Source organism: Grampus griseus (assembly GCF_964374135.1).
Source record: "Grampus griseus genome assembly, chromosome: 13".
NCBI lineage: Eukaryota > Metazoa > Chordata > Mammalia > Artiodactyla > Delphinidae > Grampus > Grampus griseus.
The window spans coordinates 20,606,845-20,632,123 of NC_139007.1; the positions used below are offsets into that span (position 1 = coordinate 20,606,845).

Consider the following 25,279-nt stretch of genomic DNA (forward strand, 5'->3'; position numbering starts at 1 on the left):
CTAGCCTTAAAAAAAAAAAAAAAAGAATTTATAAGGACTGCAGTCAAGGCTGTATGGCTCTAGGTTGCAGGAATTAATGAACAGCCTTTTCAGAGAGCTGCTTTCAGAAAGACTTGGCTTTAACCATCACTGTCCCTTGTGTCATTTTACTCAAGATTCAAATATAAGGAAGGGACTTACCTGGTGGTCCAGTGGGTAAGACTCCATGCTCACAATGCAAGGGGCCCAGGTTCGATCCCTGGTTGGGGAACTAGATCCTGCATGCATGCTGCAACTATGGGTTCACATGTCTCAACTGAAGATCCCACACGCAGCAACTAAGGCCCGGCGCAGCCAAAATAAATAAATAGATATTAAAAACGAACAACCGCCCCCCCCCCCCAAAAAAAACCAAATACTAAGCAACCTACCACAGATCTGGGAAGGGGAATGTTTGTTCAAAGAAGGGGAGGGAGATACTGGATGTGTAAAAAATGTCCCAACTTTTTATTCCATGGCTGATTTGTGCTGTGAAATACTGATGATACTTTAAGTAGAAAATAAACAATCTGGAAGATAATTCACTTAAAATTGGAGTCTTTTCTAGGATTAAGAAGGTATACCATACTTGCCAATATAAAACTATGCTCATTCAACTAAAGAAGCTTTAATTCATGCTAATTTGCTTCTCTATGCATAAAATTAGATTGTCATTGGTATTCAGAAGATTTCTAGTAGCAATAGTTAGAATAAATTATAACAGATCAGAATGGAAATTCTCAGATGAGGATAGCTGTAACCATCAAACAGATCACATCCTACTCATGTTTCCTAAGCAGGTCACACAAAATATACTTACCAATATGCAGATACATGAAACTGTTTGAGAAACTCCATTTCAAATGTGGTTTAATGGACTAATTTTTACAAAGATCCTAATTCGATATCTGTAAAGTAATTCCTTGTTATTCAGATGTGTTCAATGCCCCAGTTCACATAGTCTGGTAAGAGTTACCTGTATACGGCCATGAAAAGTATGAGACCTGTTCTCTGGGAGTAGCTGTCAGCTGTATTGACAAAAAAGCTCAATTTTGTTCTCCCGAAATTTATTAAGAACAGTCATAATTCTAAGAAAATTGAGATTTTTCTTCCTCATCAATTTTAAAACATGGAAACAGAATCTCAGTTACAAGAAGAGTTTCTGGATGAATGGCACTGTAAGATGTCAAGGCAGAGGAGATTGGATGGCAGAGGAGGAGGAAGTGGAACTCACCTCCCCCCATGAACACCTCAAAAATATATCTACATGTGGTGAAAAGATGCTCATCATTGCTAATTATTGGAGAAATGCAAATCAAAACTACAATTAGGTACCACCTCACACCAGAACAGCCATCATCAAAAAGTCTACAAATAACCAGTGCTGGAGAGGGTGTGGAGAAAAGGGAACCCTCTTACACTGTTGGTGGGAATGTAAATTGGTGCAGCCACTATGGAGAACAGTATGGAGGTTCCTCAAAAAACTAAAAATAGAATTGCTATATGATCCAGCAATCCCACTACTGGGCATATAACCAGACAAAACTATAATTCAAAAAGATATGTTCATGCCTATGTTCACAGCAGCACTATGCACAATAGCCAAGACATGGAAACAGCCTAAATGTCCATCGACAGATGAATGGATTAAGATGTGGAATAAATAAACAATGGACTATTACTCAGCCATAAAAAAAAGAATGAAATAATGCCATTTGCAGCAACGTGGATGGACCTAGAGATTATCATTCTAAGCAAAGTAAGTCAGAAAAAGACAAATACCTTATGATACCTCTTATATGTGGAATCTAAAATACGACACAGATAAACATATCTACGAAACAGAAACAGACTCATACATAGAGAATAGAGTTGTGGTTGCCAAGGTAGGGAAGGAATGGGAGTCTGGGATTAGTAGACGCAAACTATTATACATAGGATGGATAAACAACAAGGTCCTACTGTATAACACAGGGAACTATATTCAATATCCTGTGATAAACCATAAGTGGAAAAGAATATGAAAAAGAATATGTACAACCAAATCACTGTACGGCAGAAATTAACACAACATTGTAAATCAACTATACTTCAATAAAAAATTTTTAAAAAGTAAAAAAAAAAATCCTGTTTATCTGTCTACATGTGGAACAGTCTCACTGAAAACTAACTGGAAACTGGCAGAAAGACTCCTGTATAGCCAAGGCTGTAAGAAAGATCCACACAGGATCGGGTAGGAAGGGAAGAGAAGTGAGCAGGTTGGGACCTGAGCCCCAGGGAGAGGACTCAGAAAAAGGGAGATCACACGGGTGGAGATCCACATATTGGGCACCCCAGCCCTGGGTCTGGCACAGGGAAGGCAGCCCCCTGGCTGGTCAGAGGGCTGGTGGGACAGGAGGGCTGTGGGAAGCCTGGACACTGCTCACGAGGAGTGTGCACGTTTGCGCACAGACACAGTAGGGGACTTTTACTCCCACAGTTGGTGGGAATGTAAATGGGTGCAGCCACTTTGGAAAACAGTATGGAAGCTCCTCAAAAAGCTAAAAATAGAGCTACCATATGACCCAGCAATCCCACTCCTGGGTATATATCTGAAGAAAACAAAAACACTAATTCAAAAAGATACATGCATCCCAATGTTCATAGCAGCACTGTTTACAATAGCAAAAATATGGAAGTAACCTGTCCATCAACAGAAGATGTGGTGTATATACATGAATATTAGCCATAAAAAGAATGAAATTTTGCTATTCCCAACAACGTGGATGGGCCTAGAGATTATGCTTAGTGAAATAAGTCAGAGAAAGACAAATACTCCGTTATCCCTTATATGTGGAATCTAAGAAATAAAACAAACAAATGAATATAACAAAACAGAAAGACTGACAGCTGTAGAGAACAAACTAGTGGTTACCAGTGGGGAGAGGGAAGGGGGGAGGAGCAAGGTAGGGGTAGGGGCTTAAGAGATACAAACTACTATGTATAAAATAAGGAAGAAAGATACATTGCACAGCACAGGAAAATATAGCCATTGTTTTATAATAACTTTAAATGGAGTTTAATTTATAAAAATATTGAATCACTATGTTGTACACCTGAAACTAATGTAATACTGTAAATCAACTATACTTCAATTAAAAAAGAAAAACAAAAAACCCTCAAGCCATAGTTTAAACTCTAATCCTTTGTCTCCGGTAGACCACAATGACTTTAAAAAGATTTAACGGGCTTCCCTGGTGGCACAGTGGTTGACAGTCCGCCTGCCGATGCAGGGGACATGGGTTCATGCCCCGGTCTGGGAAGATCCCATATGCCGCAGAGTGGCTGGGCCTGTGAGCCATGGCCGCTGAGCCTGCGCGTCTGGAGCCTGTGCTCCGCAATGGGAGAGGCCACAACAGTGAGAGGCCCGTGTACCGCAAAAAAATAAATAAATAAAAAGATTTAACTTAGTTTAACAAAAGTCCATTTAGTACTTATTGACCATGAGGAAACTCAGATGATTTTTTTAAAAGATAAAGATTTAATAAGTTGATAAATCACTTAATAAAATATGGACAATAAAATATAGATTCTGACATAGAATAATAGTTTCAGTTCTATTCTAAATAGCAAGGCATGTAAGAATAGATAACTAGAATTCATTTAGTATTTTAAAAGCAATTTTAATTAGAAATTACATCCTACATACAGGTGTTATTCCAAGAAGTGTCATTCCGTTGGCTAGGACTGAGCGGACAGCTCTGAAAAGATGAAGTCTGGCCTACAAAATAAATTCAAGAATGATTCAAGGTCAATTCAGTAACAGGCTAACTGTGAGTGAATAGATAAAATTCCTGTTAGAAGTAATTCTAACTTTCTTCTAATTTAATGTACGACAGTATCTCCAAGTGCCCTAGGGTTTCCTGTAGGCAAAAGGAAGACAAATTCCTAGGATTTGTTATAGTAAGACTGGTACCCAAGGGCTGTGGAGTGGGAGTAACAGTAACTCCATAAAGTACAGCTTCAGATAAGGGGAGCTAATCACGCTGTCACTTGATGTAGGAAAAGGTGTTTCATGGTCCAGTATGTTGGAAAGTAACAATGATTGTTACAGCCCAATTCTAATTTTTACCTTAAGTGTGTAAGTACACTTCTGTAGGTGAACAACAGGATGCTATTTTAGAAACACTGACAAGACTGACTCAGTAATAAGTCTGAGGATGCTAGAGATTACACAGCAAAACTCGACATAACATACCCCGGCCACTTCAGGAGGACTGTTTTTTATGTGTAGTGTTTTGTGTGCCACCGCTGCAAGATGACTGAAACAGGAAGAGAATAATTATGATTAGGACCAGCTAATTTCCTGTGTAACATATAAGCTTGATATCTAATCTTACTCCCTCAACTTAGAGAAATCAAAGCCGAGAGCCACTAAAGGATATTTCCAAAGTTGGGAAGTTGAGGCTGAATTCACTGCTTTTCAATAACTGGCAAAGTGAAACACACTAAACTCCGGTTTTAGATTTTTGGTCCTGGTTCTACTAATACCAGGTGATATTATGATTAGTTTCATTGTTCTTAAGATTTTGATTTCATTGTTAGTTTTACAAGTATAGGGGATTCTTTTCTAATAATTAGTTTTCCCTTATTTAGGCATCCCTCAAGATGAAATGTATAACACGGTCTGGCCTGTCTCCTTCTGTACTGGGAGGAGGTGGGGTAAGACTAGTTATCAATCCACTCTGCATACACTGGCCACTCTTCTTTAAAATATTTTTTCTGTTTAGGTTATGGCAGCAAGAACAGTGCCAGAGAAATGATGCTTATGACATTAGTTTCAATGATTAAGTGACATTTAATAAGACTTTCTGGCTTCTTCATCTCTATATGTCTAAGTGGAAATTACAGGAAAAGAAATCTATAAATCTGGGGAAGAAAGGTAAAAAGCATATTCAAGGAAGAAGTCCCAATAAACCTTTGATTTCAGTAAATCTTGAGTAAAAGCAAATACTTCCTTTCTTAAATAGCTTTATGAGTAGATACAACTGTTGCTATAAAACTCAACCTCTATTCAAACTTTCTAAAACAGCCACCGTGAAATTTCTATCCAAGTGTCATCTACTCGCTTTCCAATTCATTCTCTACCCTCCATCAGACTGACTTTTCTGTGCCTCTGCTTAAAACCTTTTCATGGACCCCACTGCCCTGAAAATAAGTCAGAACGCCTTAGTACAGAACACAGTTGTTCTCCCAGAAGTGCTTTTAATGGATCATGTTCTTGCTCAACTCTGGGCTTTTCCCTCCTCTGCCACCTTGCTTCTCCTGACTGACATCTACTCCTCTCCTCTGAGAAGCCCTCTCTGAACCCTCAAGGCTGGGCTAAGTGCCCTAACATTGCCCCTCATGTCCAATCTATCCTAACACATGCTGTACTATGACCACCCATGATGTACCTATCGGTTCCCGTTCACTAGACTCCAGTGACCAGACCTTCAATCACTGCATGAATGAATGAATGAATATTAACTGCTAATTTGCAAAGATGAAGCAAGAATTCCTGTAACTTAAGGCATAAAATTTTTTAGGCCAATGGATTTGTCTATAAGAGACCTTTAGATGAAAGAAAGGTCCTTTGTCATATCAAATGTCTTTTAATACCCCCAAATAGCAAGTTTATAACATACCTTAGAGTTAGAAGGTAACTGACAATATGCCTGGGTTGAAGGTCTTGGGCTGACCTATAAAGCACCTCATCGAACCTAAAAGAAAGATGACAGGAGTGGTTGGCAGGGGAAGGCTGGGCTCATACTACACCAAGCTAAGATCTACGATATAAGGCTGACTTGATATCATTAATGGTAGAAGATATATGAAAAAAGACCTTGTGTAAATTTGAAGGTAAAGGCACATCTTTCTTTCTTACAAGTTCCTTGATGGCAGGTACTTTCTAAATCACCTTGAGATCCCATAGGCCTAGCCCAAAGCAAGGACTCAAATCATGGCTGTTAAACGTACAAAGCCTCTAGCCATGCTTAGGAACATAATCTAGCAAACAAGAGTCTACTCATTGCCAAGAAAACCAGGTTGGCTTATTTTTCCTCACAAATTAGCCAAATGTTAGTAAACTCACCCCTCATCCCAAGAAAGAACCACTGACCACTGTGTGGCAATCAGAGAAATAGGCCTTGTTGTTAACCCTCCATATCCCTTCCAGATATTCGTCAGTCTCTCCTGACAAGTCTGGCTTCACCGATAATGCTCATTAGAGCTCAGAAGTATGATCTCTTGTCCAGTGTATTTGAAGCTGAACTGAAACCAAGAGGCAAATGAAGGGCTTATGGTCTCAGGAATGGTGCACAAAGGCAGGGATTTTCCTTCACTTATCACAGAGGGTGAGAAGATGATCGTTTCTACACTAAAAGGTTATGCTTTTACCAGGCTTTACGTTCTCACACCATGACCTAAAGGATGTTAGACAGCTGGGCTAATTCAATGGTGATAATATTTTTTAAGCCCAAGGATTAGCCGTGAGCATGCCCTCTGTCTGCTCCCAAAGGGCAGGCAATCACTTTTTGGTCACACCTTTGGAAAAGCGCTGTCTAGAGTCACTGGCCTGTTGATTCCAGTGGTCAGCAAACTACAACAGTTATTTCACGGAGCAGAAGCAGACTTGATAATGTTAGGAAACTGTACCTGAGAAGATGCTGGAGAATGGAAACAGACTGTGGCTCTTGTAAGCAAGCAGTGTTGAAGTCATTTAGATAACCACATCCAAAAGTCTCTTCCAAACTGTTATCACAAGTTTAAACACAACAAAAGATTAAACAAGTCATCCTAGGACTCAGTTGCCAATGATGAACATCACCTCATAACGCACAGTCTTGCTTTCCTTAATATAGTCCTAGACTCGGAAGCTACCATCATTTGACCCGATGCCTCAGTTTTCCCTACATCTGTTTCTTCATCTGAAAACGGAGTATACTCTTTAGCAGGGTTATTCTGAGTACTAAATAACATAATATATATAAAAGCATTTCGTTTCATAGGTGTGCAATACATAAATGTTTAAAAAACCCCACAAGACCCAAACATAATCAGAGGTCCACTGTACTTCAACTAGTTTTGAATGTGAGATGTCGGAGAAGCCCAGAAAACAGGGCCTTTGGTCTCGGAATCGCTCCATCCAGACCCGACCCTGGGAAGGACAGAGCGGCCCAGTGTTTCCCTGCAGACTCTTCTCACCTGTGGAGGCGGGCGTGTGTGTACTGCAGGAAGACCCCTGTGTCCCCGCGACTCTGGAAAACACGATCCCAGCTGAACTGATAGTCAGATAACAGGAAACCTCTGAAGTCCTAAAATGACAGAGGAAATCTTCAGCGCTGGGATTTGTCCCAGTACCAAATAAAAGACTCTCCCGGGAAGCAGTCTTCACAGACCTGAATGATGAGGGCTGCGAGCCCCACCCTCTCTGCTGTCTCCTGGGGGTTCTCCAGCTCTCTGGTGGCTGAAATAGACAAAGGCAGCTACTTTAACCTTGCATGAAACTGTACAGAATCCGGGACTAAAGTGGAGATAAAACCTAACAAAACCATACGCTGACAGCATCAAGAATAAACAGGTGTACAGCAGGCAATTAACTGTCCTAATGTGGGCTGATTTAACTTTGATAATGATGTTTTCAAGCTTTTGTTAAAAGGGAAGAAACACGAATTTATTTTTCTTACAAATATCCCTTGGAAGACATTAGATAGAGCTGGTACTTATTTTTCCAAAGGTGAAGGTTAAACAAAGCCATAAGGACTTGGGACTTGCTTCTGATTATGGAACACAGGAACTTTGCACAAGCACTCCAACCGTGGAGTGACAATGCTGAAGCTGCCCAGGAAAAGAGGCTCAGGGTGTATCAATTCCCATTACTAAACTGCGTAACAGCCCAGCAGCAAGTCTAGAAATTCTGGCACCTCGAATTAGCAAAGCTATTTGTGCCAAGGTTTATGAAAGTTCAATGGAGGGATGGTCATAATAAATCACACTGCACAGAAGTCCAGCAAAACATAAAAGTGCACGTAAGTTATGTCTGTAACAACAAAAAAATGAATTCACTCTTAGCAGAAGCCATGTTCTGTAGCATCCTCAATCGAATCTCATTTAGAACATCTTCCAGAAAAGTAACATCTCCTCTTCGAGTTTTCATTCCCTGCACTACCCCAAAGGGCACGTGCTGGCACCTAAAATGGAGAAGGCACTTAGTTCACTGAAAACTGAAAAGGAGCTGGTGATCAAAGAATATAACAATACCCTTATAGAGAATAGTCTTAACTTTAACTCTCATAGAGAGGTTTTAAAAAATTTATAAATTGAAATATGCTGTGACGTATGCCACAGAAGATGTTAAACACACAGCTTCATTTCATAATCACTAGCATATGATTAAATTACTAGTTGCCTTTATGAAAAAAAGGAGATGGGAATTAAGAATTTTGAAAATCAAGCCACTGAGAGATGTCTAATAAAACCATTTATTAAATGTTTATAAGCTAGAAATTAATATAATCAGGACAAAAATTAGCACAAAGAACAAATCTGTTTTTTCACACTAACATCTTGAAACAAAGAAGTGAATTTTGAATGAAAATCTTTAACAATTTGCTACATTTTTGGACATGGCTGACCTAGCAAAACTTTAATCTTGAGCAGGCAATTAAGAACCATGCAGACAGTACGGTACCTTTCTGCCCAGTCATATCCCATGATCTGCAGCATTTGGAACACTTGCTGAAAATGCTTTTTTTGCCCTTTATCTGTCTTGAGAAAAAAATTTATTTAAAATAAAAGAACACTGATAAGTTAATCTACAATAGGTTGAACATAAATCAAATTAAAATATTTGAGTTTTGACAGACTAGAGTCACTGTCAGTGGATATGTTTTAAATAAGCACACAAAGCAGATGCCACCAGAAGAAGGTCTAAGGTGAGTGCTCTAGAAGAGAAGGAAGTAAGAGCTGCAGCACTCCACTGAGCCAGGAGGGAACATGAAATTTAACCTTGTGAGTTTTCTATCTAAATTCCTCCTCTCTCAGCTGTTATGACCTTTAGCTCCAAGAAGGCCAAAGCTAAGCTCTAAAAATATATTTAATAGCAACTTTTTTTTTCCTTCGGGGAAAGGGAGGTTGCACACAGAAAGAAAGGAAGGGGAGACTAGAATATTACTCAGCATAAAAGGAACAAACTACTGACACATGCAATAGTTTGGGTGGATCTCAAGGGCATTCATTATGCTAAGTGAAAACAGCCAACCTCAAAATGTTACCTAATGTGGGACTTCCCTGGTGGCGCAGTGGTTAAGAATCCGCCTGCCAATGCAGGGGACACGGGTTCGAACCCTGATCTGGGAAGATCCCACATGCTGCGGAGCAACTAAGCCCGTGCACCACAACTACTGAGCCTGTGCTCTAGAGCCCGCAAGCCACAACTACTGAGCCCATGTGCTACAACTACTGAAGCCCGTGCACCTAGAGCCCATGCTCTGCAATGAGAAGCCACTGCAATGAGAAGCCCGTGCATTGCAACGAAGAGTAGCCCCCACTCGCTGCAACTAGAGAAAGCCCGCGCGCAGCAACAAAAACCCAACACTGCCAAAAAAAAAAAAAAAAAAAGTTACCTAATGTGGTTCCATTTATATAACATTCTCAAAGTGACAAAATGGTATGATGGAGAACAGAGCACTGGTTGCCAGTGGTTAGGGTTGGAGGAACGCATGATTATTAAGTGGTTGCCATAAGAGAGGTTGTTTTGTGATGGAACAGTTTTGTATTCTGAATGTGGTGATGGTTACATGAATCTACATGTGATAAAATTTCATACCCCCCTCCACCATGCCCATACACAAGCGTGTGTAAAAATTGGTGAAATTTAACTAAGGTCTCTACCAATGTTAGTTTCCTGGTATAGACAAAGTACCATGGTTATGTAAGTTATTATCTTTGGAGAAGACTGAAGGCTACATGGAAACTCTACCATTTTGAAACTTCCGTGAGTCCTAAAATATTTAAAATAGAAAGTTATTTTAAAGAAATGTATTATAGTGACATGTACATATTTGTTACACATAACCATTCATTTGGGTAATTTTTGGGTTTTTATACTATGAAGCAATGTGAACTTTTTAATTTTAAGTTTTTTTTTTTAAACATAGTGTTTGCCATCATACATACACTTAACATTGAATGCTTTCTATAGTTTGAGAAAATTATTTTTGCCTAGTTTTTCAACAAGGCATTCAATATCTATCTTTGCAGTTTTCATGAAGTAGGGATCATAACCTTTTGTTCTTTATTGTGATTACTTACCACATAAATCATTTTATCAAAATTATATTTGTCCATTCGATCTATAGCAGCTGCAAGATCTCTGAAAAAAATGGCCATAGATTAAGAGTTACTAAGCAGATCTGGGTAATAATTTGTTTTACTTATTTAATAGTAATGAGGCTTTTCTCATTAAGAACTACTGTTATTCCAAGCCTCGGGTATAGTACCCATGCTTATATAATCCCAGTACCATACTTTGATACAAGATAGTAATAACAAAAACAGCTTTGGGAAAAGAATTATGAAAGTGCTGTGAAAAGATAAAAAATAAATAAAAGCTCTGGGACAAGTAGTAATAATAACTAAATAGCTCTAGGCAAGGTGTTTGTAGGTAAATGTTTTATGATTCGTTAATTAAGCCTCTACTGGAAAGAATTACTTTCCTGTCACTTTTCTGCAATATACTTTCTTAAAGAACATATTTAAAACATCGGTGATACAGTATCTTCTAGCTACTCTTCCAACGTCTTGGATCATTCTAAAGCAATACTTTCTAAAGCATTTAAAAAGACCATAAATTCCTTTGACAAAAATTCCACTTACCTCTTATCTCTGGTTAAGGACAAAATACCCAGTCTGCACACAGTACAAAATATTTAAAAACAAACCATAAACTATAAAATTTTAAGTGAAAAATTTTAGGTGAAAATTATTTAAATATTGAATTTTAAAATTAGAGCTAATTAACTTGTGGGGAATATATTAATAACTATATAATATCTTTGTATGGTGACATATCATAACTAGACTCACCATGGTGATCATTTTGAATATATAGAAATACCAAATCACTATGTTGTGTAACAGGAACTAACGTAGTGTTGTAGGTCAATTATAATTCAAAACCAAATAAACTCATAGAAAAAGAGATAGGATTTGTAGAATTTCAGAGGCAAGGGACAGAGAGAGGGGGAATTGGATGAAGGTGGTCAAAAGGTACAAACTCCCAGTTATAAGATAAATAAGTACTAGGGATGTAAAGTACAAAATGATAAATAGAATTAACACTGCTGTATGTTATATATGAAAGTTAATGTTAAGAGAGTAAACCCTAAGAGTTCTCATCACAAGAAAAATTTTTTTCTATTTCTTTAGTTTTGTTATCTATATGAAACGATGGATGTTCACTAAACTTATTGTGATAATCATTTCGTGACGTATGTAAGTCAAATCATTATACACCTTACACAGTGCTGTATGCCAATTATATCTCAATAAAACTGCAAGAAAAAAATTAAAGCTATTTTTGCTTAACAATACATGACACTGGGAGGATTCTGAGGATTTTTAAAGTTCCTAGATCTTTTGAAATGTTGGGGATCATCAAAATGTCATTGGTACCTACTTCAGGATCCAGATATAACAGAGCAAGTGCCCCCTGCATTGTAAGCGTGGAGTCTTAACCCCTGGACCGCCAGAGAAGTCCCCAGAGCATGTGTTCTGAATGGAGGCAAAAACTGTCTCGTGAGGGACAAAAAAATCTTACTCTATTTATGTATAAAGCACATATATGCATACAATACATACAGATACATCTGTGGTGTTAAAATTTCATGAGGATGGGCAAGTATAAAAAAATATGGCTAAAAAGGTTCCTGAGAAGGGTTATAATTTAAAAAAAGGTTGTAAAACACTGATATAGATTATCCCCAAAACGAAGTCACAAATATACACCCCATTATATTTTTTGATTTGAGCCAAGCACAAAACAAAGAAAAACTTTTTAATCCAAAGAAAAAGAGATGAATATAAGAAAAAGTCCTAGGCTGAGTTTGTAGAACCTGAATTTGAAAGCCGGAGAGGGCTTCCCTGGTGGTACAGTGGTTAAGAATCCACCTGCCAATGCAGGGGATACGGATTCGAGCCCTGGCCCGGGAAGATCCCACATGCCTCGGAGCAACTAAGCCCGTGCCCCACAACTACTGAGCCTGGCTCTAGAGCCTGTGAGCCACAACTACTGAGCTCGTGTGCCACAACTACTGAACCCTGCGTGCCTCGAGCCCGTGCTCCGCAACAAGAGAAGCCACCGCAATGAGAAGCCCACACACCACAACGAAGAGTAGTGCCGGCTCGCCGCAACTAGAGAAAGCCCGCGCACAGCAATGAAGACCCAACACAGCCAAAAATAAACATTAAAAAAAAAAAAAAAAAAGCCAGAAGAAATGCCAGGTCATTTAGTTCAGGTCTCTCTTTTCACAAAGTAGGGAACCATGGCCCAGAGAGGTTAAGTGATGGTCATGGTCTCAGAACAAAAATGCAGGTCTCCAGCCTCACCCTGTGCTCTTGTCAGTATCCTCCTGCATTCTTCTTTGTCTGTTATAACAACTCCCTTAATTTACAACCACACACATAGCTGTATTCTATAAGGAACCCATTGAAAGGACAGAAACAAGTACAGTTAGAGCAAGGTGAAAAATCAAACATTTCAACAAGTGGCACAAAGATGATTCTCCCAAAGAAAAAAGGGAAAGTATAGGTATTAAGGAAAATAAACAGAAAAATCTGGACCTAATGATAGCCCCCCAAAAGATAGCAGATAAGGATAGTTATAGAGTCTTTATGACATGGAGCCTCTCTTCTGAACACATTTCTTTCTTTTTTTAAATTTGAGTATAGTTGACTTACAATATTGTGTTAGTTTCAGTGATTCAGTATTTTTGCAGATTATATTCCACTACAGTTTATTACAAGATAATGAATTTAATTCCCTGTTGCTTACATGAGTAAACACATTTCTTATAACCACTACTCAAAGGCTTATTTAATCTGTCCAGCAATAATTAGCTGGCACAAAATTTTCTACGGTATATTTTTTTGTATCTAGAAAAAGAAATGTACCTCTTAGATATACAGGGTCTTCTCATTTCCTAACTCCAATTGTATGGAATTGATAAAAAGAAATGCCAAAAAGTAACAGAAAATAAGAATGATTTTTCTAAGGGACAGTAAGAGAGGCAGATGGTTGTTTAAAGTTGTTTGGAAAAAAATGATGGTAGTTAACAACAACAACAAAATATCATTAACTATGCTACAAAAGTGGTTTGTGATCCAACATAAAATTCTAGCCCGGGAGACACTAGAAACTTTTGCTAGCAGTGCTTGAGTATGGCCGTGTTTGCCTGTGTGGCTTTTTTTATGGTCCTGTCTTCTCCTTCCTATTAGCTTTGCCCCAGAAATAAGTGTGCTTGATAAACCCAGTTCTTACTGATTAACAGAGGCTGCTCCTTTCCACAGGGGTTGGTCATGGAGACAAATGAAAAAATATAAGCGGCACGGCCTACTTCTCGCTCGGTCTATTTTACCACAGTCTGAATGAGGACTGGTACTTATATGCACATAAGATGATCTTGACCGAGTGAGGATACCACTGAGCCAACATGAGCACCGTTTAGTATACATTTTCTGTCAATATGCAATTATAAAATATTTATAGTTGGCTAGGAGGTACTTCAATTTTATAGTTTGTAGAACAATGTATTCACCTGTGGAAATCCTATGACGTTTAACTGTAATCACTTTTTCAGTTTCTTTTCCGATGATATTAAACCATTCCAGAAACTATAAATGGCCATAAACAGAAATCCAATAAAAATATTTTCAGTAATGAGAACAAAAGATTTTAGAAATCAGGATTTGGTAACAGTTTTGAGAATAAAATGATTGTCTTAGCATTAATCCTAGAACAAAGAATGTGAAGTCATGCATTCTAATGATGAGGTTCACACAAGACACAAACCTGGTTGCATAGAGAGACGTCCCATCGCTTCGCATTACAGTACAAATCGAGGAGGGGTCACCACTTCCTGACAGGTCCACTACAGCTGTGCCTTTTCTAGAAATGCAAAAAGGTAACTCTGAAACAACATAATGAATTAAAACCGTTAATAGTATAATATCTATAATATTATCTTTGGCAAACCAGAGCTATTTTTCTTACTTAAGGAGCAATAAGTGGTGTAACCAACAATGAAGAATAAGAAGGAATCTGACCTTGAATGAACCTATTAAGAGTAGGTATTTTGTAATTAATATTTACTTATCATTTTAAATTCTGTACTCTGGATGAAGTACTTAAAGTCTTTAACGTAACTAGTTGAAAAATGAGATTTCAACTTCAGTTTAACCATGAAACATCATGTTCTTCTTCTAATCCAAGTTACTGTAACACTCAATATTGGGCTAATTTTTAACATGCAAGAAAGTACCCTTGAGTAATAAAACCACAGAATTTTGTTACTGTCTTTCCTGCCCGATCAAAAATTAGAATCTGTATATGGCGATCTAAAAATTGTCCTTAAGGACATCACTGAGGATGTTGTGAGCCACATTCTCCATGTCTTTCTTATAAGGATGACGAGCTCTTTGTTACTATGAAAAATGGCACTTCTTTAAAAATTAATTTTTATTGGAATATGGCTGCTTTACAATGTTGTGTTAGCCTCCACTGCACAACAGAATGAATCAGCCATACACATGCAGATATCCCCTCCCTTCTGGACTTCCCTCCCATTTAGGTTACCACAGTGCATTAGGTAGGAGTTCCCTGTGCTATACAGTACGTTCCCATCAGTTGTCTACTTTATACATAGCATCAATAATGTATATGTGTCAATCTCAGTCCCCCAATTCCTCCCTCCCCACCTCTTCCCACCTTGGTATCCATACATTTGTTCTCTATGTCTGTGTCTCTATTTATACTTTGCAAATAAGATCATCTATACCATTTTTCTAGATTCCACATATATACATTATTATACGATATTTGCTTTTCTCTTTCTGACTTACTTCACTCTGTATGACACTCCCTAGGTCTGTCCACATCTCTACAAATGACCCCACTTCATTCCTTTTTATGGCTGAGTAATATTCCATTGTATATATGTACCATGTCTTCTTTATCCATTCCTCTATGGACATTTAGGTTGCTTCCATGTCCTGGCTACTGTAAATTGTGCTGCTATGAACATTGGGGTGCATGTGTTTTTTTTTGAATTATAGTTTTGTCTGGGTATATGCCCAGTAGTGGGATTGCTGGATCATATGGTAGCTCTATTTTTAGTTTTTTAAGGAACCTCCATACTGTTTTCCATACTGGCTGTATCAATTTACATTCCCACCAACAGTTTATGAGGGTTCCCCTTTCTCCACACCCTCTCCAACATTGTTTGTAGATTTTTTGATGATGGTCATTCTGACCGGTGTCAGGTGATATGTCGTTGTACTTTCGATTTGCATTTCTCTAATAATTAGTGATGCTGAGAATCTTTTCATGTGTTTGCTGGCCATCTGGAAAAATGGCACTTCTAAGCAACTGGTTTGCTTCTGTGTTACACATGGCTGGGCGCCTATGAATGGTGCCATTTCTGTTCGGCTGACAGGAAGCTCAAAGCTAAATTAGAAATCTACCTTAAGCAAAGAAGCAGAATCCCAGTGTGTGTTACATGATGTACTAATATCATCCCTGACGTCCTATTTTTTTCTGCCCTGCTTCTTGATTTCCTCATTTTACTCTTTCAAAACCTTGGGGTTGTAGTATACCTTTTTTTTTTTTTTTAATTATTTAAGACCTTTATTAACAGGTGCTTGCAGTTTGTTGACTTTTTGAAAAAATCAAGCTGTAAACTTCTATTATAAATTAAATGAGGTTCTTAAAAATCTCAACTCGACCAGATATGAAACAATTTAAAATCCTTTAAAGGTGTATTGAGAAAATCCAGTTTTGTTTTTTTTTTAAAAACACGTTTGTCATTACCAAAAAGGGGCGTCTTTAGGTAAAAATAATAAAAACCCCATGCTGCATAGATAATGCAGATAGTTCTAGTTATCTGGTCAACAGTCAAAAAGCAAGCACTTAAGGTCTTCATCTCCTATCTTTTGTTCATTTCTTATTGCTGGAATTTCATATTCATTTCTTCTTGTTGCACGACTAAACCGGATGACGGTAGAGATGGTAAGCCGGCATTTACTCAGCCCCGCCCTGCTCAGCCTCGGGAGCGGACGCATTCTCAGCTGGTGGATCGGCTGCTTGTGTCTCTTCGCCATCTTGGGTTTAGGGTTTTCTGGGCGTCTGCGTCTGTAACTGAAGTTGCGGCGGTACCAACATTGAGGGGGCTGCTGACCTTGGGTCTCCTATCTCCTTGATTTTCCTTATCTTCTTCACTGCCGTCCTCTCTGCGCTGTCTTTGGCGAGGAGGGCCCCTGCGGAACGGTGGTCTATAACCCCGATACATATTGTCTCACTGGTCTATCTTGTTCTCCTGCACCCTGGTTGTCAGCACCCTCCATCACCTCTCCCCGCACAGGAGGGTGGAACTCTGTGGTTGACGTCCATAGGGTCTCCGCACGCAGTAAGGTGGGCGCCGGCGCCTGCGGTAGGGCCGCTGCTGTCGGGCCCGGCCTTCGGGGGCACTCTCGAATCCCTCCGTCTTTTCCCCTCTCTCGCTGTCCCGGTAATTCTGCTGGAGGTTGCATGGAGGCCCCCTGTGACGCGAAGAGCGGCTGTGATGGTTACGGGCTGGTGCACGTGTACCGCCTTGCGCTGGACCCCCCAGGGCCTGCAACGTCTGCTGCCCGCACCCTCTTCTCCTTCAGCGACATGGAGCCCCGCAGTCTCTCCGTCTCCTATGCCGCGAAGGCACTTCTCGGGTTCTTCTTTACGGCAGTCCGGTGTACACCTTCATCTTCCTTGGTGTCGTTCCTGTTGCTGAAGCCATATCCGTTTCTTACACTGAACCATTTTATGTTCCCAGAACCTTCGCTGCGATGACCTTCTTGTCCCCGGCGGCAGGTGCCGCCGATGCGAGACTGCCGGGGCCGCCGCCTCCTGCGCCGCAGCCCGTCGTGCCGGGCTCGGTGTCGGCAGCGCTGAGGGCGGCTTCTGGGTGTCGGCCTCGCTGCTCACGGCTGCGGCTCCTCCCGGGCTGTGATGGCAACCAGGCCGGCGGCGGCGGTGAGGCTGCTCGGGGCTCTCTGGGGGCTGCTCTCCGCTCCCACTACCCATCGAACTCAGTATACCTGTTTTTATAAATTGCTTTAAATCCTTTTGGAACAGGATGGAATCTTTTTAAAAAGGCAGGGTTGAGTACAAAGCGTTCTATTTCCCTTTTCCAGTTATACCATTATCAGCTGGTGTGACCTTAGGCAGGTCACTTATACTTTCTGTGCTTGTTTCCTCATATGTAACAAGATAATATTCTTTCTCCCAAGCTTACCAGGATTTTGCTATGGCAGCAAGAGACAGCATGTGGGAAAGTACTCTGAAGAGCAAAAAGCACTGTAAAAAAATGCCAGGAAGGCTGCACACGACATTCTGCTCTCCTTACTGAGAGAAAACGTCAATACCAACTTCAAAGCAGAATGAATAACTTTCTGAAGAATAGTAACCTGGTCATACATTGTTTTCTGTAGGAGTCCCTTACTGTCCAGCAACTTTAAGACTTCTTGAGACTTTTCACGATAAAATGATTCTCCTGAATATTCATCAAAGTGTACTCCTAGACGCTAAAAGGATTTGGAAACAAAAGAAAAAAAAGTTACGCATGTGTCCTATTATCTTACCCTAAGACAAAATAGGATGTTCTACAGTCTGTCAGACAGATGGGGAAAATAAGAATGAAATCAAGTCACTCCGTGACTCAAACCTTCCTAACGGTTCCCCGCACGGTCAAGCCCTCACAGCAGTACTGTGCTGTCCAACGTGGGAGTTGCTGGACACATATGGCTATTCAAATTCAAATTAAGGAAAATTGAAGATTTACTTTCTCAGTTACGCTACTCACACTTCAAGTGCTCACCGGCCACATGTGGCTAGAGGCTACCATATTGGACAGCAAAGATCCAGAACGTTTCCACTGCAGCAGGAAGCTAGACTGGACAGTCCTGGAAAATGTCCTACATCCCACCCCACTCTCCAACCTCTCCAACCCCTCTCTCACTTTTCTTCATCTTGCTTCCTTACTCCAGCCATGTGGGATCTTTGCTGAAACTCTCTTCAGACAGCACCCCTGATCCCCCCCTCCCCTGCTTCACTTTTCTCCATACATCATCACCACCTAACAGACTGTATATATTCTTGTTGAATTTGCACTGCCTCGAATTTGTTTAATCTACTGTATCCATGCTGGAGTGTAAAGTCCATGAGAAAAGAACTTATATCTCTTTTATTCACTGTTGTATTTCTCCCACCCCCAACATGTTCTTAGACAAACGAATTTATAGCCATCACATATATGCCTAAGGAAGCAAAAGAAGAAAAAATGATTAAGAAAAAGGAATGATAGAAGAGAGAAGAGAAAAGCCAAACTGAAATGAAGTATTAGGATGTCACTTCACATTCAGCCTGTGAAGTTCACAGGCTTTATTTTGTAGCTCTTTCAGCCCAAAGAACAATATCTGAGTCCCAATTATCAACTCAGTGACAAATGACAAATCTGTTCTTAAAACATGAACTTCAGAAGCAACCCTCCTACCCAGGAGTACCCGTCAAGAGCAGCTCCACATGACAGGAGAGCAGGAGAGTGGGCGGGCACCTTGTAAATCCGAATGTACTCTTCTATGCTCAAGTCCCGAAATTTCTGCCAGAGTGCAAGTGCTTGCGTGTCGCCCAGTTCCAATCTCTGGAAGAACTCATGTGCTGATTTTGCTACACTTTTATCGTCTGCTGCTTCTTTATTAACTTGTACATAAACCTAAAGGCACAATAGTACATTACATGAAGTACATTACTAGTCACTGTTATCTCCAAAAAGGAAAAGAAGAAAACAAAACAATCGGGAGAATTCTCATTTAAAGGTTATACAAGTGCGCTGGTCACAGAGTGTAACCTTTTTTTCTTTTCTTTTTTTTTTTGCCATGGACCCTTACTTTAGTGAGCCCTAATAACCCCTTCTCAAAATGCATAAAGTAAAATACATAGGATTATAAAGGAAATAATTACATTGAAATACAATTATTCAAATTTTAAAAAATATTTGTGATATAGTAACAGAGGAAAGTGCTAAATTTCTGACTGAGGTTACTGAAAATAATATGTACTTTTTTCTTCTCATCCAAGTTCACAGATCCTTAGGTTAAGAATGCCTGGTTAGGGACTTCCCTGGTGGCGCAGTGGTTAAGAATCTGCCTGCCAATGCAGCGGACACGGGTTCGAGCCCTGGTCTGGGAAGACCCCACATGCCATGGAGCAACTAAGCCCATGCACCACAACTACTAAGCCTGTCTCCTAGAGCCCATGAACCACAACTACTGAGCCCACATGCCTAGAGCCCGTGCTCCCAACAAGAGAAACCATCGCGATGAGAAGCCCACGCACCCCATGAAGAGTAGCCCCCGCTCGCTGCAACTAGAGAAAGCCTGTGCACAGCAACGATGACTCAACACAGCCCAAAATAAGTAAATAAATAAATTTTAAAAAAATAGGGACTTCCCTGGTGGTCCAGTGGCTAAGACTCTGCACTTCCACTGTAGGGAGTGCAGGTTCGATCCCTGGTCTGGGAACTAAGATCTGACATGCCGCACACTGCAGCCAAAAAAAAGAATGCCTGGTTGAGACTAAGCTAGCATTATTCTTTAAAAAAAAAAAAAAGTGAAATTATTGCTGCAACTTCTCTGAGAAAAGATTGAAGCTAGTAGAATTGTTCAATCTGGAAAAGAAAAGGCCACAGGGTGATTCAGCCGTTGTTTTAATGAAAAAAAATTTAAACTGTTCTTTAAATCTGCAAAGACCAGAAGAAACCAGGTGATTTAGGAAGAGCTTTGGGATAGTTAGCTTAATTATACTCCAACTTGGGCTCTTGAGAACTGTGTGGAGCACTCACTTCCGGAGTGTTTTTGCACCATCTGTCCTGGCTCGCTTAGTTCTGCCCCAACCCAATGAGAGGAGTGCAGTTGGATGGCTTGTTAAGGGCTCTTCCAGTTCTAGGACTGTGTGTTCATACAATCATTTTCCAGTCTCTAAAATGCAAGATTAATAAACGACATAAAAATATCAACACTACAGCTCAAGTAATATTGAAGTTATGCATTAGGGACTATAAAGATTTTACTTACAAGTTGTAACTCACTTCCAGGGTGAAACACGAACAATAAATTTACTATCCTCATATTTTTTTCCAGAAAGCTATTAAAATAGCATGAAATAAAAATTGGCAAATAAACTACCAAAAAATATGAGGCCTCCAAACTCTTACAGTAATATCATCAAAATATCATGGCAGCAGCATCTGGGTAGAAAAAGTGATTTTATTGCTGGAGAATACTTTAGGACAACCATAATGTGGCTTCTACCCACTAGATACTACCAACAAAAGGGACAGGGCATTAAACATCTATCTCAAGCTAAAAATGTCTCACCTTGTATAGATGGCTCATGTTAATTATTGGAATGGCAGAAGTAAATAAATCAGTACTCCTAAATAAAGGTTAAAACTACCTAATCTTTTTTTTTTTTTCCTCTTTAAAGTTGTGCAGAAAAGAGTTAACGTAGCAGGCCTGGAAACTGTTATCCTTAAAATGTGTTGTTTGCAAGGTTAGCCCTTGGCTGGCATCTGGGAACTTGAATTTTGAGAATGTTCCCACCAAGCTAACTGATAAGAGTGGCTCACGGTGCCTAAACTGTTTATGCAAACAATATGGTTTATGCCAAACACCTGCTTTCCTTCTGGAAGCCTGGAGTTTTACTACATGCTACACAGGGGGTGCCTACATATCAACCTCCAATCGAGGTTGATATGTAGGCATAGGTCAGACTTCCTGACCTTTGAATGACCTATCCATTGACAACTGCGTAACAGTCCAGCCTACAGGAGTAAAGATATATATGTGTCTATAAATGGCATGTGATTCAAAGTTAATCTTTCCCCGCTTCCCCCATCTCTCTTCCCATCTCTCTCCAGCTCTCTCTCTCACATACACGTGTGTGTACATGTGTGTATTCAATTTCTAATCAAATATACAAAAAATATCCTTATTTTCAGAAGAGGAAAGGTATTCGTTTTTTATTTTTTTATTATTATTTTTTTTTGCGGTACGTGGGCCTCTCACTGTCGTGGCCTCTCCTGTTGCGGAGCACAGGCTCCAGACGCGCAGGCTCAGTGGCCATGGCTCACGGGCCTAGCCGCTCCATGGCATGTGGGATCCTCCCAGACCAGGGCACGAACCCGTGTCCCCTGAATCGGCAGGCGGACTCTCAACCACTGCGCCATCAGGGAAGCCCATTAGTTTTTTTTTTAATCTAGGACCCTAAACTCAAACAGCCAAACATTTAGAAATCTAGTAAGCGTTCAAAATATTGATAAGAATATTCTTAGAAAAAAATATCACCAGAATCTTTTCCCTTTCTTAACATTTAAAATAGAAATAATTAAAACAAAACAAAAAGCCCTTCCTAATTCCTGAAGAACCCTGGCATTGCAGCAATTTTTAGTGATAAACCAAACATTACTGAAAACCAACTGATACTATCAAACAATAGAAGAGCCTTAATTAGCACTTAAGAATCTGCTTGTAAACGCACTATATAAAACTAATAGTTAACATTCATTAACGTTTTAGAAAAGAAATGTGTTTTCCTTCACAAAGTAAATTTTATACTCTGCATTTCTGACATTATAGACAATTTTTAATCTACAGTTACCATGAACCCTCTACCCTTGGAAAGTATTCATTCTGAAGACAGCTCCCTTTTGGGGTTAGATCCAGACTCAAAGGGAATAAAAAGGAAATTTTAAATTTGGATATGATAAATAAGAGTGTGGATGAAGAAAAGTGTTTTTGAGGATGGAAACACAATTTTTCTTTTTAGTTACTAGAATGCAAAAGCCAGCTGTATTTGTTAGCGAGTAAACTAAATGTTTGAGACTTCCTGAAATGAGTATTAATCCTTCCTTTACACTAATTCTAGATGTAGTGATTGCCAAAAAACATATGCCATTTTATTTCTAATTTAATTGATTAATTATAATCAGCTCTCAGGATGATCTGCCCAAATGTAAAGAAATAAGTGTGAAAAAGTAGCAGAAAATGCTCTCACTCCCTCTTAGTCTTACTAAATTTGATTCTAGAATACCATTAGCCACATAGGCACAGCTGAATTCCTTGGTGCAGGGCTCTAACCCCATCTCTGGTTATTTTTGTCTTTAAAACTGAGAGTAACTGCTAAGGATGGTTAGCATAACTTGGACACTAAAGACCCTTTTATCTGAATATTTATTTGTCCTCTATCTTAGAATGCATTTAATTTTGATCTCATTTTTAAGAAAATAACATGTATCAAATTCATGATTATAATTCAAACAAGCTCATTTTTAGTTTCATGTTTCATGTATTGATCGGAAATTTCTCTGGTTGAGACCAATTCCTGATGTTAAATGAAATATTAAAGAAATTCAAATTAATATAATTATAATTTAATACATCAATACATCAAAGAGCTAATAAAGTCAAAACTTCCTAGGTAAAAAAATAACTCATTTGAAGTAATTAATTACCAAATTTCGCATTAGTACATCATTAGCAGCATATAAACAGCATTTTACCATCCCTTCATCTTCTTTTAATGTTTGGAATCTCCTATTTTTATCCTCTGTACATACACAATAACATCCATGATATCTTACACCTTTATCCAAGGCTGATAATCACTAACTGGTAGATTACCACGCACTCGTGCCTAATACTTTCCTCATGCTGAAGAAAGTGTTTTTCATACATTTCAGTAGGGTGAGATAACGACTGAGCTCTTAACATGTATTCTGGCCTTGCCTGGTATTTCCATCCTTGCTCTAAGAACACTCAGAGGACAATGGGACACTGTAGTGCTGTCCCAGGGGAGTAGGGGTGAGGGAGAAAGGCACGTGGCTTTGTGGAAGATGGTCAAGAGCAATGGTGAAGCGGAGAAGCTGCAGGGAGAGAGGAAAGGAGAGCTGCCTAGACAGAGGAGGAGCTGAGGGAAACACTCCCGGGAACAGTAGAAGCTGAGCAGCCCCTCAGGTGCAGCAGGCCCTCAGAGGGCAATGGTTCACAGTGTCCCCACACAGGGAGGCTGGTCTCTGGGCCTGTGGAACTGGGCCACAGCAAGACCTCCAGGTGAAGTCTGTCAAACAAGCAGAGGCTTGGGTACCGGGCCTGTGAGTCAAGACCAATGTGGACTGAAGCCAAGAAAAGGCCTCCATGGCCACCCTGGGATACACATAAGAGCCTCTGTGTGACCTGGGAGGTGGGAAATCCCTAACATTGACTTAAGCTGAGTCCCACCGCTCTCAAAAGTGATGGCTGCGTTCCAATCTTGGTTTAGAATTTAAAAGTTATTTCTTGTAGGTAAGTGTTATAATGAGTAGAATCCACACCAAACATAAGTCATTTTTCCTGAAAAAAGTAAAGTGACCTAAACCAACAAATAACTTTTGAATTCAATTCTTTAAAAAATAAGAATTTTTAACTGCATAAATAATCCTATATATATGTCTAGAATCAATTTAGTCTTGAATTACTTTGAGAAGTTGTTTTGATATTCGAAAGCCAGAAAACACATGGTCTCTTGACGAATAGACACTTCCTCCACATTTAAAAAAACGGAAGTAAACATTATCACTCATCAGGTTGGTTGCTTTGGTCCTGCCCTATTTATTACTTTTTTTTTTGCTACTGATATAGGGAAACTCAGGGTGAAGTCTGTTATCTAATATTACCTAGTAATACATCATCTCTGACTTTCTATGTCTTTTTTATTAAACGCCCATCACTGTGATTACCTCAAATCCTTTCAGAAAGGGGCAGGGTAAAAATAATGAAATACTATTGGGGTCATTTTGAAACTTTAAAAATGCCAGTGCTACGGTACAGGACTAATGCATATTTTATTGGCATGATATTTACCTCTTATGAGAGGCTGCTCATATTTCAGAGGAATTCTATAGTTCGCAAAATCCAAATTAATACGCAACACCAATAAGTCAAGTTCTAAAACCTTCTAGGGCAAAAAAAAACCCAAAACAAAAAACCAAAAGCAGAAAAAGTGGCTGGGTTATACATTCTTAAAGGCACAGTGTTATCAAGGTCCATTCAAGTAGTTTAAATCTACGAGGAACCCTGAGAAATTACTTTTAAAAATTATTAAGACAGATATGAGTAAATGATGACTCCCATATGCCCATGATTTAGATTTAACACTTACTAACTTATCATAAGAAATTACTTTCAGATACAAGTGGAAAGCCTTTTTGATAAGTATTCCAAAACTTACTACAAATGTTTTCTTTGAATCAATAGTGTGAATTTTAAACAGCAAATATATTATTTAACTCATCGGCCGATTCAGGGGGGAGGAACTATTAAAAACCACTTCCCGTTTTGTGACAACGAATTAGAACAACTAAAGGAAAGGTTTCAAATGTTGGCTAACAAAAGTCCTAGGTCTGTGCACAGCATGGCCAGATGTCCTGGGAAAAGAATGACTACAGGTGCAGAGAGTAATAACACCCGTAATAAAGCATAGCACAAACGTGAAAATGCAGCAGAGAAACGACTGTAGGTGTATTTTCATCACAGAAAAGAAATACTAAAACTACCATATAATATCATTTCTAACCTGGCCAAGAAACCGGAACTGGGGGGATACTGATCATGGTGCAATTTAGAGGGATGTAGGCCACGAAATCTGCTCCTGGATGGCCGAAGCCAAATTCAAAACAAATACACCAGAAGGTTGAAACTGCCAAAACTAAACTACTAATTGTGCCCTTGGTACACCACTTCAAGGATGAAAGAAAGGAAAATGCTTTGTAAGTAATTACAACCAGTGGAAATGAATGGCTCAGAAAGGCATTCCATAATGCCAGTGGGGGGCGGTGCAGTGCAGTGCACAGAACACTCTGGAGCCAAACTGCCTGTGTTGGAACCTTGGGTCTGGCCC

At 39.5% G+C, this 25,279-nt stretch overlaps 1 protein-coding gene and 1 pseudogene across 4 annotated transcripts in view; both read right to left on the reverse strand.

Moving 5' to 3' along the window:
* Positions 1–25,279, reverse strand: part of RARS2 (arginyl-tRNA synthetase 2, mitochondrial) — a 98,625-nt gene that overhangs the window by 13,938 nt on the left and 59,408 nt on the right. For all 3 annotated transcript variants that reach the window (XR_014297594.1, XR_014297595.1, XM_082668665.1), the window contains exons 9-21: positions 18,900–19,058; positions 17,765–17,871; positions 14,108–14,203; positions 10,351–10,411; positions 8,729–8,805; positions 8,104–8,228; positions 7,437–7,504; positions 7,243–7,352; positions 6,694–6,789; positions 5,685–5,759; positions 4,256–4,319; positions 3,707–3,778; positions 181–317 (exon numbers count right to left, since the gene is read on the reverse strand). Coding sequence is in view for 1 of the 3 variants with exons in the window: in XM_082668665.1 (XP_082524791.1) it covers positions 210–317; positions 3,707–3,778; positions 4,256–4,319; positions 5,685–5,759; positions 6,694–6,789; positions 7,243–7,352; positions 7,437–7,504; positions 8,104–8,228; positions 8,729–8,805; positions 10,351–10,411; positions 14,108–14,203; positions 17,765–17,871; positions 18,900–19,058 (1,218 nt within the window). In the remaining 2 variants the exon portion in view is untranslated. The remainder of the gene's footprint in view (positions 1–180; positions 318–3,706; positions 3,779–4,255; positions 4,320–5,684; positions 5,760–6,693; positions 6,790–7,242; positions 7,353–7,436; positions 7,505–8,103; positions 8,229–8,728; positions 8,806–10,350; positions 10,412–14,107; positions 14,204–17,764; positions 17,872–18,899; positions 19,059–25,279) is intronic.
* Positions 16,106–17,679, reverse strand: LOC309831812 (Y-box-binding protein 1-like; annotated as a pseudogene). Its single transcript has 2 exons — positions 17,659–17,679; positions 16,106–17,363 (listed from the first exon to the last, which is right to left on the reverse strand). The product of its transcript is annotated as a Y-box-binding protein 1-like (transcript).